Here is a 21,345-nt window from a genome sequence, read left to right as displayed (position 1 = left end):
TTCTCATACATAGGGATGTTATGCCTGGTCCAGGTGTTCTCATACTTAGGGATGCTGGGCCTCGTCCATGTGCTCTCATACGTAGAGATAGTGGGCCTGGTCAGGTGCTCTCATACGTAGGGATGGTGGGCCTGGTCAGGGTGCTCTCATACGTAGGGATGGTGGGCGTGGTCAGGGTGCTCTCATACGTAGGGATGGTGGGCCTGGCCCGGGTGTTCTCATACGTAGGAATGGTGGGCCTGGCCCGGGTGTTCTCATACGTAGGGATGGTGGGCCTGGTCCGGGTGCTCTCATACGTAGGGATGGTGGGCCTGGTCCGGGTGCTCTCATACGTAGGGATGGTGGGCCTGGTCCGGGTGCTTTCATACGTAGAGATGGTGGGCCTGGTTCGGGGTGCTCTCATACGTAGGGATGGTGGGCCTTGCCCGGGTGCTCTCATACGTAGGGATGGTGGGCCTGGCCCGGGTGTTCTCATATATAGGGATGGTGGGCCTGTTCCAGGTGTTCTCATATGTAGGGTTGGTGGGCCTGGTCCAGGTGTTCTCATGCGTAGGGATGGTGGGCCCGGGTGTTCACATGCGCAGCGATGGTGGGCCTGGTCAAGGTGCTCTCATACGTAGGGATGGTGGGCCTGGACCAGGTGTTCTCATACATAGGGATGGTGGGCCTGGCCCGGGTGTTCTCATATGTAGGGATGGTGGGCCTGGACCAGGTGTTCTCATGCGTATGGATGGTGGGCCTGGTCAAGTTGCTCTCATACGTAGGGATGGTGGGCCTGGTCCAGGTCTTCTCATACTTAGGGATGGTGAGCCTGGTCCAGGTCTTCTCATACTTAGGGATGGTGGGCCTGGTCCAGGTGTTCTCATATGTAGGGATGGTGGGCCTGGTCCAGGTCTTCTTATGCGTAGGGATGATGGGCCTGGTCAAGGTGCTCTCATATGTAGGGATGGTGGGCCTGGTCCAGGTGCTCTCAAACATAGGGGTGGTGGGCCTCATCCACGTGCTCTCATACGTAGCGATGGTGGCCCTGGTCCAGGTTTTCTCATAAGTAAGGATGGTAGGCCTGGTCCAGGTGTTCGCATGGCAGAGGCATGATGCTGAGGTTATAATGCCGTCCTTCTGTAGTAATGTTGGTTGGTTGGTTGTTTGCCTTCGGTTTAACGCTGGTATGTTGCTATTGATTTTAAAATGGTCCTTTACCACAGACACTAGACCCCTAGCTTCCTGAAGGACTATAGTCCAGACCTACGTATAGATTAACAGTAGACTTCCTTTTTATACCAAAGAGTGGATGGTCACTTACCATCAAATTATATTTCCTCCATGTGACCAAATGCTTGCATGGTAGTGGTGGTGGTGGAGGTTCGCTTGGTGGGGCAGTCTTTACCTGCTCATCACTAGGCGACAAATATACACAGCCTAGTCTGAATCAGGCCCAGTGTGCAGTTTTGCAGCCTAGTATGGAACAAGGCCGATATTAGCCAGAACCGCTTTGCAGACTGCGCTCGCTTCTGTGTGCTGAAGACATAGTATTGTAGTCAGTCCCCTCCGGTACGGCAGCGGCACGCACATTACATCTCATTAATCACACTGTAGTCTTTGTAGTTCCCCCAGTCTTGCCGGAGACTGAGGAAACTTTATGGAAAGTTGTCAAAGAGCGTTCTCTGCCCCAGAGAAAATAGCTGCAGGAGAGATGCCTCTATTATTTATCAGGGGCGTATCGGGGAGACTGCGCCGCTCAGAGCGACCGCTTTCTAGTAACGCTATCCGGGGAATACCTGCAGGAAACATGTATGTACAGAATAAATGGTGAAATGACCCTGATAAAGCTACGACTGCTCTAGAAGGAATATTACACCCATAGAACAACCGTTATCTGCGCACCACCCCGCAATGACCTGAGTGCAGTGCCCCCACAAAGCAGCCAGAGGGCCGCACACTGTCCGCTGTGCTCTGAATAATTGAAGCTCTTCCTAGCAGAGTCCTTGGCGTGTCTGCTGAGACTGACACTGCCGTTAGGAAGCTCATCTCCTTGTCCTCCTCTCTCATCTCAAGGTAACGTGTCAGATCACCCAGCTGTCAGGGGCCCAGGGGTCGTTTGTTGTCAGCATTCAAAACCTGTTAGAGCAGCGCTACGCTGTGAGAGCTGTCACTGGCAACAGCGCTGTGACGAGTACTGATGGCAAGGCGGTGTAACCATGAGTTTGCGGTGACACAAGGGTTTGTAACTGAGGATGCCATCAGAAATTGTGGATACGGTCTTTAATTTGACATGCATTGGGTAGACACAAGACATACTGTAGGTTGAGAGGGTTGGAGCATTGACACAAGCATTAAGTCAACAATATCCATCTGCGAAAGGGACATGTGTGTAACTGAATCAGCCCCTGTGCTGGTGCCTCATACTACTCAATGTACGTCAGACATTTCCTACAGTGTTATCACCCTGCTGTGCCAGCAACTTAGCTTTTGTGCCCTTGTGTGAGTGCGCATAACAGTGAGAACGCTGTGGCAAATTCTCATCCATTAACACATGTCTCTTCTTCCTTCCAGACCCTCCGCGGGAGCCTGTGCTGGTGTGTCGCTCCAACAATTACCCAGCATCCTTCTACTGCAGCTGGCACGTCCAGAGCCCGACCTACATCCCCAACAACTTCAACATCACCATCATGTAAGTAGGGGCTGAGCGGCCGTCGTCATGCTGTTATATAGATATGTATGGTGTGTCGGTGTATGTGGTTGGTGGAGATAAGATGGTAATGACGGTGTCTTTGGCTGTATTTACAGGCATGACTCCAAGCAGCTCTTCTGTGAGAAGGACCAATTCCCCAAAAACCGCTGTCACGTTAAGTACAGCCGCCTCTTCTCCACACAGAAATACAAAGTGACCCTCGTGGTCACCAATGCGCTGGGGAAGAACTCCACGTCCATCAGCTTTGATGAATTCTCAATAGGTAAATATAATATCAATAATATCTGTTCTACATGGCCTGGAATGATGGTGTGGTCTGTGCTGATAAGGGTTATAGACACCTATGACATCACTGAGGCATGGACCTGTCATCATAGGCGAATCTAAGGGGTGGTCAGGGGGTGCACCGGACCACCAATTAGACTGCCTGTACCTTTAAGTGTAAATTTACACTGTCTCTGCCCGGATTTCGCATAAAATATTTGTCTGCAGGACCCGGGGGGGCTGTGCGCATGCCCGACTGCATGCTGCTCCTCCCATGGTCCTTTGCGGAGCGTGGGTCCCATGACGCCGGGCGGCGCCGGCTCCCGCCGTTACTTCCTCCTCCTGCATGTGATGTGCTGCTGCGGCGGGGCTAGCGTGCACACGTGTGTTTGTGTGGCGCAGTATCCCAGCCATTGTAAGACTGCTCCCCGGCTCGGCTCCTGGTCCTAGTCTCTGACAGTGCTGATAAGTGCAGCAGTGAGAGTGACAGACTCACTGCTGCAGACAGTGCTGCCCGGCTGTGACTTATATTCTTGCCCAGCGCCTTGCCCAGGCCAGCCCAGCAATGGCTTTTATTTTAAAAAAAAAAGGCTGTAATCTTTCCCAGTGCCCTACAGGCCCTGTAGGGCACTGGGCAGGGCACTGGGAAAGATTACAGCCTTTTTTTCTTTCAATAAACGCCATTGCTGGGCTGGGCTGGCCTGGCACTGGGCATGGGCCGTGTCCAGCAACGGCTTTTATTAAAAAAAAAAACGCTGTAATCTTTCTCTGTAGGGCACTGTAACATTACATACTTTTTACTGTGGGCATTGAAGAAAGAACGTAATCTGCACTACTGTGCGGTGTGAATGTGCCTTGGGACTATTCTGTGACCATGCCCCTTCTCAATGAAGCAACACCTTTTTATTTCTCTTTCTGGCACAGGGCACCATAATGTCAAGTTACGGCAATGTACTTGAATAATATCTAATGCCAGTGGAATTTTACTCCTTTACATAAACGAGGCCACACCCCTTTTTTAGGCCACGCTCCGTAAATTTTTTCGCAAATTCATTATCTCCAGTCTAGGACCACCCATTAGCATATGTCTGGATTTGCCTATGCCTGTCATGTCACTGGGAACCAGTAACATCACTAAGGCATGGGCCTATCATATCACTGGGAGCCAATTACATCATTGAGGCATGGTCCTACCAACTCACTGGGAACCAGTAACATCACTGAGGCATGGGCCTATCATATCACTAGGAGCCAATTACATCATTGAGGCATGGTCCTGCCAACTCACTGGGAACCAGTGACATCACTGAGGCATGGGCCTATCATATCACTGGGAGCCAATTACATCATTGAGGCATGGTCCTACCAACTCACTGGGAACCAGTGACATCACTGAGGCATGGGCCTATCATATCACTGGGAGCCAATTACATCATTGAGGCATGGTCCTACCAACTCACTGGGAACCAGTGACATCACTGAGGCATGGGCCTATCATATCACTGGGAGCCAATTACATCATTGAGGTATGGGCCTGCTAACTCACTGGGAACCAGTGACATCACTGAGGCATGGGCCTGTCATGTCACTGGTAACCAGTGACATCATTGAGGTATGAGCCTACCAACACACTGGGAACCAGTGACATCACTGAGGCACCCGCCAATCAACTCAATAACAGTAACCCGGTATATGCGGCAGTAGTGCCAGCCATACATAGCGCAGTGTGTGTGATACATCAGACATATACAGTGATCACAGTAACCCGGTATATGTGGCAGTAGTGCCAGCCATACATAGTGCAGTGTGTGTAATACATCAGACATATACAGTGATCACAGTAACCTGGTATATGCTGCAGTAGTGCCAGCCATACATAGTGCAGTGTGTGTAATACATCAGACATATACAGAGATCACAGTAACCCGGTATATGCGGCAGTAGTGCCAGCCATACATAGTGCAGTGTGTGTAATACATCAGACATATACAGAGATCACAGTAACCTGGTATATGCGGCAGTAGTGCCAGCCATACATAGTGCAGTGTGTGTAATACATCAGACCTATACAGCGATCACAGTAACCCGGTATATGCGGCAGTAGTGCCAGCCATACATAGTGCAGTGTGTAATACATCAGACCTATACAGTGATCACAGTAACCCGGTATATGCGGCAGTAGTGCCAGCCATACATAGTGCAGTGTGTGTGTGATACATCAGACATATACATGATCACAGTAACCCAGTATATGTGGTAGTAGTGCCAGCCATACATAGTGCAGTGTGTGTAATACATCAGACATATACAGTGATCACAGTAACCCGGTATATGCAGCAGTAGTGCCAGCCATACATAGTGCTGTGTGTAATACATCAGACATATACAGAGATCACAGTAACCCGGTATATGCGGCAGTAGTGCCAGCCATACATAGTGCAGTGTGTGTAATACATCAGACATATACAGAGATCACAGTAACCTGGTATATGCGGCAGTAGTGCCAGCCATACATAGTGCAGTGTGTGTAATACATCAGACATATACAGTGATCACAGTAACCCGGTATATGCGGCAGTAGTGCCAGCCATACATAGCGCGGTGTGTGTAATACATCAGACATATACAGAGATCACAGTAACCTGGTATATGCGGCAGTAGTGCCAGCCATACATAGTGCAGTGTGTAATACATCAGACATATACAGTGATCACAGTAACCCGGTATATGCGGCAGTAGTGCCAGCCATACACAGTGCCGTGTGTGTAATACATCAGACATATACAGTGATCACAGTAACCTGGTATATGCGGCAGTAGTGCCAGCCATACACAGTGCTGTGTGTGTAATACATCAGACATATACAGTGATCACAGTAACCCGGTATATGCGGCAGTAGTGCCAGCCATACATAGTGCAGTGTGTGTAATACATCACACATATACAGGATCACAGTAACCCGGTATATGCCGCAGTAGTGCCAGCCATACATAGTGCAGTGTGTGTAATACATCAAACATATACAGCGATCACAGTAACCCGGTATACAGTATGTGGCAGTAGTGCCAGCCATACATAGTGCAGTGTGTAATACATCAGACATATACAGTGATCACAGTAACCCGGTATATGCGGCAGTAGTGCCAGCCATACATAGCAGTGTGTGTAATACATCAGACATATACAGTGATCACAGTCACCCGGTATATGCGGCAGTAGTGCCAGCCGTACATATTGCAGTGTGTGTAATACATCAGACATATACAGAGATCACAGTAACCTGGTATATGCGGCAGTAGTGCCAGCCATACATAGTGCAGTGTGTGTAATACATCAGACATATACAGCGATCACAGTAACCCGGTATATTCGGCAGTAGTGCCAGCCATACATAGCGCAGTGTTTGTAATACATCATACATATACAGTGATCACAGTAACCCAGTATATGTGGCAGTAGTGCCAGCTATAAATAGTGCAGTGTGTGTAATACATCAGACATATACAGCGATCACAGTAACCCAGTATATGTGGTAGTAGTGCCAGCCATACATAGTGCAGTGTGTGTAATACATCAGACATATACAGTGATCACAGTAACCCGGTATATGCCGCAGTAGTGCCAGCCATACATAGTGCAGTGCGTGTAATACATCAGACATATACAGCGATCACAGTAACCCAGTATATGCAGAAGTAGTGCCAGCCATACATAGTGCAGTGTGTGTAATACATCAGACATATACGTGATCACAGTAACCCGGTATATGCCGCAGTAGTGCCAGCCATACATAGTGCAGTGTGTGTAATACATCAGACATATACAGTGATCACAATAACCTGGTATATGCGGCAGTAGTGCCAGCCATACATAGTGCAGTGTGTGTAATACATCAGACATATACAGTGATCACAGTAACCCGGTATATACGGCAGTAGTGCCAGCCATACATAGTGCAGTGTGCGTTATACATCAGACATATACAGCGATCACAGTAACCTGGTATATGCGGCAGTAGTGCCAGCCATACATAGTGCAGTGTGCGTAATACATCAGACATATACAGTGATCACAGTAACCCGGTATATGCGGCAGTAGTGCCAGCCATACATAGTGCAGTGTGCGTAATACATCAGACATATACAGTGATCACAGTAACCCGGTATATGCGGCAGTAGTGCCAGCCATACATAGTGCAGTGTGTAATACATCAGACATATACAGCGATCACAGTAACCCGGTATATGCGGCAGTAGTGCCAGCCATACATAGTGCAGTGTGTAATACATCAGACATATACAGTGATCACAGTAACCCGGTATATGAGTCAGTAGTGCCAGCCATACATAGTGCAGTGTGTGTAATACATCAGACATATACAGTGATCACAGTAACCCGGTATATACGGCAGTAGTGCCAGCCATACATAGTGCAGTGTGTGTAATACATCAGACATATACAGCGATCACAGTAACCCGGTATATGCGGCAGTAGTGCCAGCCATACATAGTGCAGTGTGTGTAATACATCAGACATATACAAAGATCACAGTAACCTGGTATATGCGGCAGTAGTGCCAGCCATACATAGTGCAGTGTGTAATACATCAGACATATACAGTGATCACAGTAACCCGGTATATGCAGCAGTAGTGCCAGCCATACATAGTGCAGTGTGTGTAATACATCAGACATATACAGTGATCACAGTAACCCGGTATATGCGGCAGTAGTGCCAGCCGTACATAGTGCAGTGTGTGTAATACATCAGACATATACAGTGATCACAGTAACCCAGTATATGCGGCAGTAGTGCCAGCCATACATAGTGCAGTGTGTGTAATACATCAGACATATACAGTGATCACAGTAACCCAGTATATGTGGCAGTAGTGCCAGCCATACATAGTGCAGTGTGTGTAATACATCAGACACATACAGTGATCACAGTAACCCGGTATATGCGGCAGTAGTGCCAGCCATACATAGTGCAGTGTGTGTAATACATCAGACATATACAGTGATCACAGTAACCCGGTATATGCGGCAGTAGTGCCAGCCATACATAGCGCAGTGTGTGTAATACATCAGACATATACAGTGATCACAGTAACCCGGTATATGCGGCAGTAGTGCCAGCCGTACATAGTGCAGTGTGTGTAATACATCAGACATATACAGTGATCACAGTAACCCGGTATATGCGGCAGTAGTGCCAGCCATACACAGTGCAGTGTGTGTAATACATCAGACATATACAGTGATCACAGTAACCTGGTATATGTGGCAGTAGTGCAGCCATACATAGCGCAGTGTGTGTAATACATCAGACATATACAGCGATCACAGTATCCCGGTATATGCGGCAGTAGTGCCAGCCATACATAGTGCAGTGTGTAATACATCAGACATATACAGCGATCACAGTAACCCGGTATATGCGGCAGTAGTGCCAGCCATACATAGTGCAGTGTGTGTAATACATCAGACATATACAGTGATCACAGTAACCCGGTATATGCGGCAGTAGTGCCAGCCATACATAGTGCAGTGTGTGTAATACATCAGACATATACAGTGATCACAGTAACCTGGTATATGCGGCAGTAGTGCCAGCCATACATAGTGCAGTGTGTAATACATCAGACATATACAGTGATCACAGTATCCTGGTATATGCGGCAGTAGTGCCAGCCATACACAGTGCAGTGTGTGTAATACATCAGACATATACAGTGATCACAGTAACCCGGTATATGCGGCAGTAATGCCAGCCGTACATAGTGCAGTGTGTGTAATACATCAGACATATACAGTGATCACAGTAACCCGGTATATGCGGCAGTAGTGCCAGCCATACATAGTGCAGTGTGTAATACATCAGACATATACAGTGATCACAGTAACCTGGTATATGCGGCAGTAGTGCCAGCCATACACAGTGCAGTGTGTGTAATACATCAGACAAATACAGTGATCACAGTAACCTGGTATATGCGGCAGTAGTGCCAGCCATACACAGTGCAGTGTGTGTATTACATCAGACATATACAGTGATCACAGTAACCTGGTATATGCGGCAGTAGTGCCAGCCATACATAGTGCAGTGTGTGTAATACATCAGACATATACAGTGATCACAGTAACCCGGTATATGCGGCAGTAGTGCCAGCCGTACATAGTGCAGTGTGTGTAATACATCAGACATATACAGTGATTACAGTAACCTGGTATATGCGGCAGTAGTGCCAGCCATACATAGTGCAGTGTGTGTAATACATCAGACATATACAGTGATCACAGTAACCTGGTATATGCGGCAGTAGTGCCAGCCATACATAGTGCAGTGTGTGTAATACATCAGACATATACAGTGATCACAGTAACCCGGTATATGCGGCAGTAGTGCCAGCCAAACATAGTGCAGTGTGTGTAATACATCAGACATATACAGTGATCACAGTAACCCGGTATATGCGGCAGTAGTGCAGCCATATATAGCGCAGTGTGTGTAATACATCAGACATATACAGCGATCACAGTATCCCGGTATATGCGGCAGTAGTGCCAGCCATACATAGTGCAGTGTGTAATACATCAGACATATACAGCGATCACAGTAACCCGGTATATGCGGCAGTAGTGCCAGCCATACATAGTGCAGTGTGTGTAATACATCAGACATATACAGTGATCACAGTAACCCGGTATATGCGGCAGTAGTGCCAGCCATACATAGTGCAGTGTGTGTAATACATCAGACATATACAGTGATCACAGTAACCTGGTATATGCGGCAGTAGTGCCAGCCATACATAGTGCAGTGTGTAATACATCAGACATATACAGTGATCACAGTATCCTGGTATATGCGGCAGTAGTGCCAGCCATACACAGTGCAGTGTGTGTAATACATCAGACATATACAGTGATCACAGTAACCTGGTATATGCGGCAGTAGTGCCAGCCGTACATAGCACAGTGTGTGTAATACATCAGACATATACAGTGATCACAGTAACCCGGTATATGCGGCAGTAGTGCCAGCCGTACATAGTGCAGTGTGTGTAATACATCAGACATATACAGTGATTACAGTAACCTGGTATATGCGGCAGTAGTGCCAGCCATACATAGTGCAGTGTGTGTAATACATCAGACATATACAGTGATCACAGTAACCTGGTATATGCGGCAGTAGTGCCAGCCATACATAGTGCAGTGTGTGTAATACATCAGACATATACAGTGATCACAGTAACCCGGTATATGCGGCAGTAGTGCCAGCCATACATAGTGCAGTGTGTGTAATACATCAGACATATACAGTGATCACAGTAACCCGGTATATGCGGCAGTAGTGCCAGCCATACATAGCGCAGTGTGTGTAATACATCAGACATATACAGTGATCACAGTAACCCGGTATATGCGGCAGTAGTGCCAGCCGTACATAGTGCAATGTGTGTAATACATCAGACATATACAGTGATCACAGTAACCCGGTATATACGGCAGTAGTGCCAGCCATACATAGTGCAGTCTGTGTAATACATCAGACATATACAGTGATCACAGTAACCCGGTATATGCGGCAGTAGTGCCAGCCATACATGGTGCAGTGTGTGTAATACATCAGACATATACAGTGATCACAGTAACCTGGTATATACGGCAGTAGTGCCAGCCATACACAGTGCAGTGTGTGTAATACATCAGACATATACAGTGATCACAGTAACCAGGTATATGCGGCAGTAGTGCCAGCCATACATAGTGCAGTGTGCGTAATACATCAGACATATACAGTGATCACAGTAACCCGGTATATGCGGCAGTAGTGCCAGCCATACATAGTGCAGTGTGTGTAATACATCAGACATATACAGTGATCACAGTAACCTGGTATATACGGCAGTAGTGCCAGCCATACATAGTGCAGTGTGTGTAATACATCAGACATATACAGTGATCACAGTAACCCGGTATATGCGGCAGTAGTGCCAGCCATACATAGTGCAGTGTGTAATACATCAGACATATACAGTGATCACAGTAACCTGGTATATGAGTCAGTAGTGCCAGCCGTACATAGTGCAGTGTGTGTAATACATCAGACATATACAGTGATCACAGTAACCCGGTATATGAGTCAGTAGTGCCAGCCATACATAGCGCAGTGGGTAATACATCAGACATATACAGCGATCACAGTAACCCGGTATATGCGGCAGTAGTGCCAGCCATACATAGTGCAGTGTGTGTAATACATCAGACATATACAGTGATCACAGTAACCTGGTATATACGGCAGTAGTGCCAGCCATACATAGTGCAGTGTGTGTAATACATCAGACATATACAGTGGTCACAGTAGCCCGGTATATGTGGCAGTAGTGCCAGCCATACACAGTGCAGTGTGTGTAATACATCAGACATATACAGTGATCACAGTAACCCGGTATATGCGGCAGTAGTGCCAGCCATACATAGTGCAGTGTGCGTAATACATCAGACATATACAGTGATCACAGTAACCTGGTATATACGGCAGTAGTGCCAGCCATACATAGTGCAGTGTGTGTAATACATCAGACATATACAGCGATCACAGTAACCCGGTATATGCGACAGTAGTGCCAGCCATACATAGTGCAGTGTGTGTAATACATCAGACATATACAGTGATCACAGTACCCCGGTATATGCGGCAGTAGTGCCAGCCATACATAGTGCAGTGTGTGTAATACATCAGACATATACAGTGATCACAGTAACCCGGTATATGCGGCAGTAGTGCCAGCCATACATAGTGCAGTGTGTGTAATACATCAGACATATACAGTGATCACAGTAACCCGGTATATGCGGCAGTAGTGCGCAGCCATACATAGCGCAGTGTGTGTAATACATCAGACATATACAGTGATCACAGTAACCCGGTATATGCGGCAGTAGTGCCAGCCGTACATAGTGCAATGTGTGTAATACATCAGACATATACAGCGATCACCGTAACCCGGTATATGCGGCAGTAGTGCCAGCCATACATAGTGCAGTGTGTAATACATCAGACATATACAGGATCACAGTAACCCGGTATATGTGGCAGTAGTGCCAGCCATACATAGTGCAGTGTGTGTAATACATCACACATATACAGTGATCACAGTAACCCGGTATATGCGGCAGTAGTGCCAGCCATACATAGTGCAGTGTGTGTAATACATCAGACATATACAGTGATCACAGTAACCTGGTATATGCGGCAGTAGTGCCAGCCATACATAGTGCAGTGTGTGTAATACATCAGACATATACAGTGATCACAGTAACCCGGTATATACGGCAGTAGTGCCAGCCATACATAGTGCAGTGTGTGTAATACATCAGACATATACAGTGATCACAGTAACCTGGTATATACGGCAGTAGTGCCAGCCATACACAGTGCAGTGTGTGTAATACATCAGACATATACAGTGATCACAGTAACCTGGTATATACGGCAGTAGTGCCAGCCATACATAGTGCAGTGTGTGTAATACATCAGACATACTGTATACAGTGATCACAGTACCCCGGTATATGCGGCAGTAGTGCCAGCCATACATAGTGCAGTGTGTAATACATCAGACATATACAGTGATCACAGTAACCTGGTATATGAGTCAGTAGTGCCAGCCGTACATAGTGCAGTGTGTGTAATACATCAGACATATACAGTGATCACAGTAACCCGGTATATGAGTCAGTAGTGCCAGCCATACATAGCGCAGTGTGTAATACATCAGACATATACAGCGATCACAGTAACCCGGTATATGCGGCAGTAGTGCCAGCCATACATAGTGCAGTGTGTGTAATACATCAGACATATACAGTGATCACAGTAACCTGGTATATACGGCAGTAGTGCCAGCCATACATAGTGCAGTGTGTGTAATACATCAGACATATACAGTGGTCACAGTAGCCCGGTATATGTGGCAGTAGTGCCAGCCATACACAGTGCAGTGTGTGTAATACATCAGACATATACAGTGATCACAGTAACCTGGTATATGCGGCAGTAGTGCCAGCCATACATAGTGCAGTGTGTAATACATCAGACATATACAGTGATCACAGTAACCCGGTATATACGGCAGTAGTGCCAGCCATACATAGTGCAGTGTGTGTAATACATCAGACATATACAGTGATCACAGTACCCCGGTATATGCGGCAGTAGTGCCAGCCATACATAGTGCAGTGTGTAATACATCAGACATATACAGTTATCACAGTAACCCGGTATATGCGGCAGTAGTGCCAGCCATACATAGTGCAGTGTGTGTGTAATACATCAGACATACAGTGATCACAGTAACCCGTTATATGTGGCAGTAGTGCCAGCCATACATAGTGCAGTGTGTGTAATACATCAGACATATACAGCGATCACAGTAACCTGGTATATGCGGCAGTAGTGCCAGCCGTACATAGCGCAGTGTGCGTAATACATCAGACATATACAGCGATCACAGTAACCTGGTATATGCGGCAGTAGTGCCAGTCATACATAGTGCAGTGTGTGTAATACATCAGACATATACAGCGATCACAGTAACCTGGTATATGCGGCAGTAGTGCCAGCCATACATAGTGCAGTGTGCGTAATACATCAGACATATACAGTGATCACAGTAACCCGGTATATGCGGCAGTAGTGCCAGCCATACATAGCGCAGTGTGCGTAATACATCAGACATATACAGAGATCACAGTAACCCGGTATATGCGGCAGTAGTGCCAGCCATACATAGTGCGGTGTGTGTAATACATCAGACATATACAGTGATCACAGTAACCCGGTATATGCAGCAGTAGTGCCAGCCATACATAGTGCAGTGTGTGTAATACATCAGACATATACAGCGATCACAGTAACCTGGTATATGCGGCAGTAGTGCCAGCCGTACATAGCGCAGTGTGCGTAATACATCAGACATATACAGTGATCACAGTAACCCGATATATGCGGCAGTAGTGCCAGCCATACATAGTGCAGTGTGCGTAATACATCAGACACCCTGCACTATGTTGCCCATGCATTGTTCTGATAAGGCAGTGAGGTGTAATCTGCCCAATAGCAGGCAGCACAGAGCCAGGGACGTGACATCACCGTCAGCAGCTGGAGCTTCACAGGGAGCAGAGATCAAGCGCAGACTTGAGAAAAACAAAGTGGGATGAAAGTGAGGAGCGACGGAGGGAGCGCAGGAGAATGAGACCCATTCCAAAGCCATCACGATGTCAGACGCCTCATCCTGAGATTCCGGCCATATTTTTAATTGTGTTGGCTTCTGGTCCTTCTGGCAGTGCGCACGTTGCTGGGCGCCAATAAAACTAATTAAATTGGAAAGACATGGAAACAGCAGAACATTTGGTTGTGGCTGTGAAAGTGCTGAGGCTTTGTGGCTCTCCGACTCTCCGACGTTCTGGATCTCATTCTCCCTCTTCTATGTCTCCTGGAGATCCGAGACGCCGTATTAACCTGTTCCTGGCTGACTCCCGGCTGTTATATGTAACCATTAGGCCTGTAGTGTAGCTGCCTATGGCAATGCAGGGGTTATTGTCTACCAGCAACACTTCTCTATTCATCCACGTGATAGGGACACAACAATCCTGCCAGGGGGACTCAATGTCAGCAAGTGCCCTTCCCGTGGTGTACAGGAGTGCGGCTGTGCTAGAACTGGGGGACACAACAATCCTGCCAGGGGGACTCAATGTCAGCAAGTCCCTTCCCGGGGTGTACAGGGGTGCGGCTGTGCTAGAACTGGGGGACATAACAATCCTGCCAGGGGGACTCAATGCCAGCAAGTGCCCTTCCCGTGGTGTACAGGGTGCGGCAGTGCTAGAACTGGGGGACACAACAATCCTGCCAGGGGGACTCAATGTCAGCAAGTGCCCTTCCCGTGGTGTACAGGGGTGCGGCTGTGCTAGAACTGGGGGACATAACAATCCTGCCAGGGGGACTCAATGTCAGTAAGTGCCCTTCCCGTGGTGTACAGGGGTGCGGCTGTGCTAGAACTCGGGGACATAACAATCCTGCCAGGGGGACTCAATGTCAGCAAGTCCCTTCCCGGGGTGTACAGGGGTGCGGCTGTGCTAGAACTGGGGGACATAACAATCCTGCCAGGGGGACTCAATGTCAGTAAGTACCCTTCCCGTGGTGTACAGGGGTGCGGCTGTGCTAGAACTCGGGGACATAACAATCCTGCCAGGGGGACTCAATGTCAGCAAGTGCCCTTCCCGTGGTGTACAGGGGTGCGGCTGTGCTAGGACTTGGGGACACAACAATCCTGCCAGGGGGACTCAATGTCAGTAAGTGCCCTTCCCGTGGTGTACAGGGGTGCGGCTGTGCTAGGACTTGGGGACACAACAATACTGCCAGGGGGACTCAATGTCAGTAAGTGCCCATCCCATGGTGTACAGGGGTGCGGCTGTGCTAGAACTGGGGGACACAACAATCCTGCCAGGGGGACTCAATGTCAGTAAGTGCCCTTCCCGTGGTGTACAGGAGTGCGGCTGTGCTAGAACTGGGGGACATAACAATCCTGCCAGGGGGACTCAATGTCAGCAAGTCCCTTCCCGTGGTGTACAGGGGTGCGGCTGTGCTAGAACTGGGGGACATAACAATCCTGCCAGGGGGACTCAATGCCAGCAAGTCCCTTCCCGTGGTGTACAGGGGTGCGGCTGTGCTAGAACTGGGGGACACAACAATCCTGCCAGGGGGACTCAATGTCAGTAAGTGCCCTTCCCGTGGTGTACAGGAGTGCGGCTGTGCTAGAACTGGGGGACATAACAATCCTGCCAGGGGGACTCAATGTCAGCAAGTGCCCTTCCCGTGGTGTACAGGGGTGCGGCTGTGCTAGAACTGGGGGACAGAACAATCCTGCCAGGGGGACTCAATGTCAGCAAGTGCCCTTCCCGTGGTGTACAGGGGTGCGGCTGTGCTAGAACTGGGGGACATAACAATCCTGCCAGGGGGACTCAATGTCAGCAAGTGCCCTTCCCGTGGTGTACAGGGGTGCGGCTGTGCTAGGACTTGGGGACACAACAATCCTGCCAGGGGGACTCAATGTCAGTAAGTGCCCTTCCCGTGGTGTACAGGGGTGCGGCTGTGCTAGGACTTGGGGACACAACAATACTGCCAGGGGGACTCAATGTCAGTAAGTGCCCATCCCATGGTGTACAGGGGTGCGGCTGTGCTAGAACTGGGGGACAAAACAATCCTGCCAGGGGGACTCAATGTCAGTAAGTGCCCTTCCCGTGGTGTACAGGAGTGCGGCTGTGCTAGAACTGGGGGACATAACAATCCTGCCAGGGGGACTCAATGTCAGCAAGTCCCTTCCCGTGGTGTACAGGGGTGCGGCTGTGCTAGAACTGGGGGACATAACAATCCTGCCAGGGGGACTCAATGCCAGCAAGTCCCTTCCCGTGGTGTACAGGGGTGCGGCTGTGCTAGAACTGGGGGACACAACAATCCTGCCAGGGGGACTCAATGTCAGTAAGTGCCCTTCCCGTGGTGTACAGGAGTGCGGCTGTGCTAGAACTGGGGGACATAACAATCCTGCCAGGGGGACTCAATGTCAGCAAGTGCCCTTCCCGTGGTGTACAGGGGTGCGGCTGTGCTAGAACTGGGGGACAGAACAATCCTGCCAGGGGGACTCAATGTCAGCAAGTGCCCTTCCCGTGGTGTACAGGGGTGCGGCTGTGCTAGAACTGGGGGACACAACAATCCTGCCAGGGGGACTCAATGTCAGCAAGTCCCTTCCCGTGGTGTACAGGGGTGCGGCTGTGCTAGAACTGGGGGACATAACAATCCTGCCAGGGGGACTCAATGTCAGCAAGTGCCCTTCCCGTAGTGTACAGGGGTGCGGCTGTGCTAGAACTGGGGGACATAACAATCCTGCCAGGGGGACTCAATGTCAGCAAGTCCCTTCCCGGGGTGTACAGGGGTGCGGCTGTGCTAGAACTGGGGGACATAACAATCCTGCCAGGGGGACTCAATGTCAGCAAGTCCCTTCCCGGGGTGTACAGGGGTGCGGCTGTGCTAGAACTGGGGGACACAACAATCCTGACAGGGGGACTCAATGTCAGCAAGTGCCCTTTCCCTGGTGTACAGGGGTGCGGCTGTGCTAGAACTGGGGGACACAACAATCCTGCCAGGGGGACTCAATGCCAGCAAGTGCCCTTCCCGTGGTGTACAGGGGTGCGGCTGTGCTAGAACTGGGGGACACAACAATACTGCCAGGGGGACTCAATGTCAGTAAGTGCCCATCCCATGGTGTACAGGGGTGCGGCTGTGCTAGAACTGGGGGACACAACAATCCTGCCAGGGGGACTCAATGTCAGTAAGTGCCCTTCCCGTGGTGTACAGGAGTGCGGCTGTGCTAGAACTGGGGGACATAACAATCCTGCCAGGGGGACTCAATGTCAGCAAGTCCCTTCCCGTGGTGTACAGGGGTGCGGCTGTGCTAGAACTGGGGGACATAACAATCCTGCCAGGGGGACTCAATGCCAGCAAGTGCCCTTCCCGTGGTGTACAGGGGTGCGGCTGTGCTAGAACTGGGGGACAGAACAATCCTGCCAGGGGGACTCAATGTCAGCAAGTGCCCTTCCCGTGGTGTACAGGGGTGCGGCTGTGCTAGAACTGGGGGACACAACAATCCTGCCAGGGGGGCTCAATGTCAGCAAGTCCCTTCCCGTGGTGTACAGGGGTGCGGCTGTGCTAGAACTGGGGGACATAACAATCCTGCCAGGGGAACTCAATGTCAGCAAGTGCCCTTCCCGTAGTGTACAGGGGTGCGGCTGTGCTAGAACTGGGGGACATAACAATCCTGCCAGGGGGACTCAATGTCAGCAAGTCCCTTCCCGGGGTGTACAGGGGTGCGGCTGTGCTAGAACTGGGGGACATAACAATCCTGCCAGGGGGACTCAATGTCAGCAAGTCCCTTCCCAGGGTGTACAGGGGTGCGGCTGTGCTAGAACTGGGGGACACAACAATCCTGACAGGGGGACTCAATGTCAGCAAGTGCCCTTTCCCTGGTGTACAGGGGTGCGGCTGTGCTAGAACTGGGGGACACAACAATCCTGCCAGGGGGACTCAATGTCAGTAAGTGCCCTTTCCCTGGTGTACAGGGGTGCGGCTGTGCTAGAACTGGGGGACATAACAATCCTGCCAGGGGGACTCAATGTCAGCAAGTCCCTTCCCGGGGTGTACAGGGGTGCGGCTGTGCTAGAACTGGGGGACATAACAATCCTGCCAGGGGGACTCAATGTCAGCAAGTCCCTTCCCGGGGTGTACAGGGGTGCGGCTGTGCTAGAACTGGGGGACATAACAATCCTGCCAGGGGGACTCAATGTCAGCAAGTCCCTTCCCGGGGTGTACAGGGGTGCGGCTGTGCTAGAACTGGGGGACATAACAATCCTGCCAGGGGGACTCAATGTCAGCAAGTGCCCTTCCCGTGGTGTACAGGGGTGCGGCTGTGCTAGAACTGGGGGACATAACAATCCTGCCAGGTGGACTCAATGTCAGCAAGTGCCCTTCACGGGGTGTACAGGGCTGCGGCTGTGCTAGAACTGGGGGACACAACAATCCTGCCAGGGGGACTCAATGTCAGTAAGTGCCCTTCCCGGGGTGTACAGGGGTGCGGCTGTGCTAGAACTGGGGGACACAACAATCCTGCCAGGGGGACTCAATGTCAGCAAGTGCCCTTCCCGTAATGTACAGGGGTGCGGCTGTGCTAGAACTGGGGGACATAACAATCCTGCCAGGGGGACTCAATGTCAGCAAGTGCCCTTCCCGTAGTGTACAGGGGTGCGGCTGTGCTAGAACTGGGGGACACAACAATCCTGCCAGGGGGACTCAATGTCAGCAAGTCCCTTCCCGGGGTGTACAGGGGTGCTGCTGTGCTAGGACTTGGGGACACAACAATCCTGCCAGGGGGACTCAATGTCAGTATGTGCCCTTCCCGTGGTGTCAGCGCCTGTCTGTGTGCATACCTCCAAACAGTCCCGATTTTAGCGGGACAGTCCAGATTATCAGGGCATGTCCCGCTGTCCCTCCCGCAGCCGGCAGTGTCCCGCGGTGAGGGGGGGCTGTTGGGAGTCCCCCCTGTCGGCTGCTAAGCAGCGGGGGAATAAACGCTGTGCGCATGCGCACAGCATCTATTCCCGCAGCCAGGGGGCTGGGGGCATGGCTAGAGGCTCACAGAGCCTCTGGGTCATGCCCCTATAGCGGCAAAATGGGGGCGTGGTCTTGCGGGAGAGATGCGAGTATAGGCCACGCCCCCTAAATTAGGCCACGGCCCGAAAATTTCGGCACGCCTTAGGCGCGCATCAACTACGTCCCGCCTGCTCATGCGTCAAAGTTGGGAGATATGAGTGTGTGCGTGTACATGTGGTAGGGAACATAGGTTGTAAACTCCACTGGGGCAGGGACAGCGCTGTGGAATATGTGTGCGCTATATAATAACTGGTAATAATATTCTCTGTACAGCGCTGCAGAATATGTGTGCACTATATAATAACTGGTAATAATATTCTCTGTACAGTGCTGCATTATATGTGTGCGTTACGTATATAAATAACTGGTAATAATATTCTCTGTACAGCGCTGCGGAATATGTGTGCGCTATATAATAACTGGTAATAATAGTCTGTACAGTGCTGCGGAATATGTGTGCACTATATAATAACTGGTAATAATATCCTCTGTACAGTGCTGCAGAATATGTGTGCGCTATAGAATAACTGGTAATAATAGTCTCTGTACAGCGCTGCGGAATATGTGTGCGCTATATAATATAACTGGTAATAATATTCTCTGTACAGCGCTGCGGAATATGTGTGCGCTATATAATAACTGTTAATAATATTCTCTGTACAGCGCTGCGGAATATGTGTGCGCTATATAAATAACTGGTAATAATAGTCTCTGTACAGCACCACGGAATATGTGTGCGCTATATAATAACTGGTAATAATATTCTCTGTACAGCGCTGCGGAATATGTGTGTGCTATATTAATAACTGGTAATAATAGTCTCTGTACAGCACCACGGAATATGTGTGCGCTATATAATAACTGGTAATAATAGTCTCTGTACAGTGCTGCGGAATATGTGTGTGCTATATAATAACTGGTAATAATATTCTCTGTACAGCGCTGCGTAATATGTGTGCGCTATATAATAACTGGTAATAATATTCTCTGTACAGCGCTGCGGAATATGTGTGCACTATATAATAACTGGTAATAATATTCTCTGTACAGCGCTGTGGAATATGTGTGCGCTATATAAATAACTGGTAATAATAGTCTCTGTACAGCACCACGGAATATGTGTGCGCTATATAAATAACTGGTAATAATAGTCTCTGTACAGCACCACGGAATATGTGTGCGCTATATAAATAGCTGGTAATAATAGTCTCTGTACAGCGCTGCAGAATACGTTTGCGCTATATAATAACTGGTAATAATAGTCTCTGTACAGCGCTGCGGAATATGTGTGCGCTATATAATCACTGGTAATAATATTCTCTGTACAGCGCTGCGGAATATGTGTGCGCTATATAAATAACTGGTAATAATAGTCTCTGTACAGCACCACGGAATATGTGTGCGCTATATAAATAACTGGTAATAATAGTCTCTGTACAGCGCTGCGGAATATGTGTGCGCTATATAATAACTGGTAATAATAGTCTCTGTACAGCGCTGCGGAATATGTGTGCGCTTTATAATAACTGGTAATAATAGTTTCTGTACAGCGCTGTGGAATATGTGTGCGCTATATAATAACTGGTAATAATATTCTTTGTACAGCGCTGCGGAATATGTGTGCGCTATATAAATAACTGGTAATAATAGTCTCCGTACAGCGCTGCGGAATATGTGTGCGCTATATAATAACTGGTAATAATAGTCTCTGTACAGCGCTGTGGAATATGTGTGCGCTATATAAATAACTGGTAATAATATTCTCTGTACAGCGCTGCGGAATATGTGTGCGCTATATAAATAACTGGTAATAATAGTCTCTGTACAGTGCTGCGGAATATGTGTGCGCTATATAATAACAGGTAATAATAGTGTCTGTACATCGCTGTGGAATATGTGTACGCTATATAATAACTGGTAATAATAGTCTCTGTACAGCGCTGTGGAATATGTGTGCGCTATATAATAACTGGTAATAATAGTCTCTGTACAGCACCACGGAATATGTGTGCGCTATATAAATAACTGGTAATAATAGTCTCTATACAGCGCTGCGGAGTATGTGTGCGCTATATAATAACTGGTAATAATCTCTGTACAGCGCTGCGGAATATGTG

General features: G+C 48.9%; 1 protein-coding gene across 4 annotated transcripts in view; it reads left to right on the top strand.

Annotated features, from left to right (window-relative positions):
• Positions 1–21,345, top strand: part of CNTFR (ciliary neurotrophic factor receptor) — a 532,905-nt gene that overhangs the window by 454,103 nt on the left and 57,457 nt on the right. For all 4 annotated transcript variants that reach the window (XM_083155439.1, XM_083155437.1, XM_083155438.1 and 1 more), the window contains 2 exons: positions 2,554–2,671; positions 2,788–2,954. In XM_083155439.1, coding sequence (XP_083011565.1) covers positions 2,554–2,671; positions 2,788–2,954 — 285 coding nt within the window. The remainder of the gene's footprint in view (positions 1–2,553; positions 2,672–2,787; positions 2,955–21,345) is intronic.

This window comes from Crinia signifera, chromosome 1 (assembly GCF_055691185.1).
Source record: "Crinia signifera chromosome 1, ASM5569118v1, whole genome shotgun sequence".
NCBI lineage: Eukaryota > Metazoa > Chordata > Amphibia > Anura > Myobatrachidae > Crinia > Crinia signifera.
This window is presented reverse-complemented; position numbering and strand designations above follow the sequence as displayed.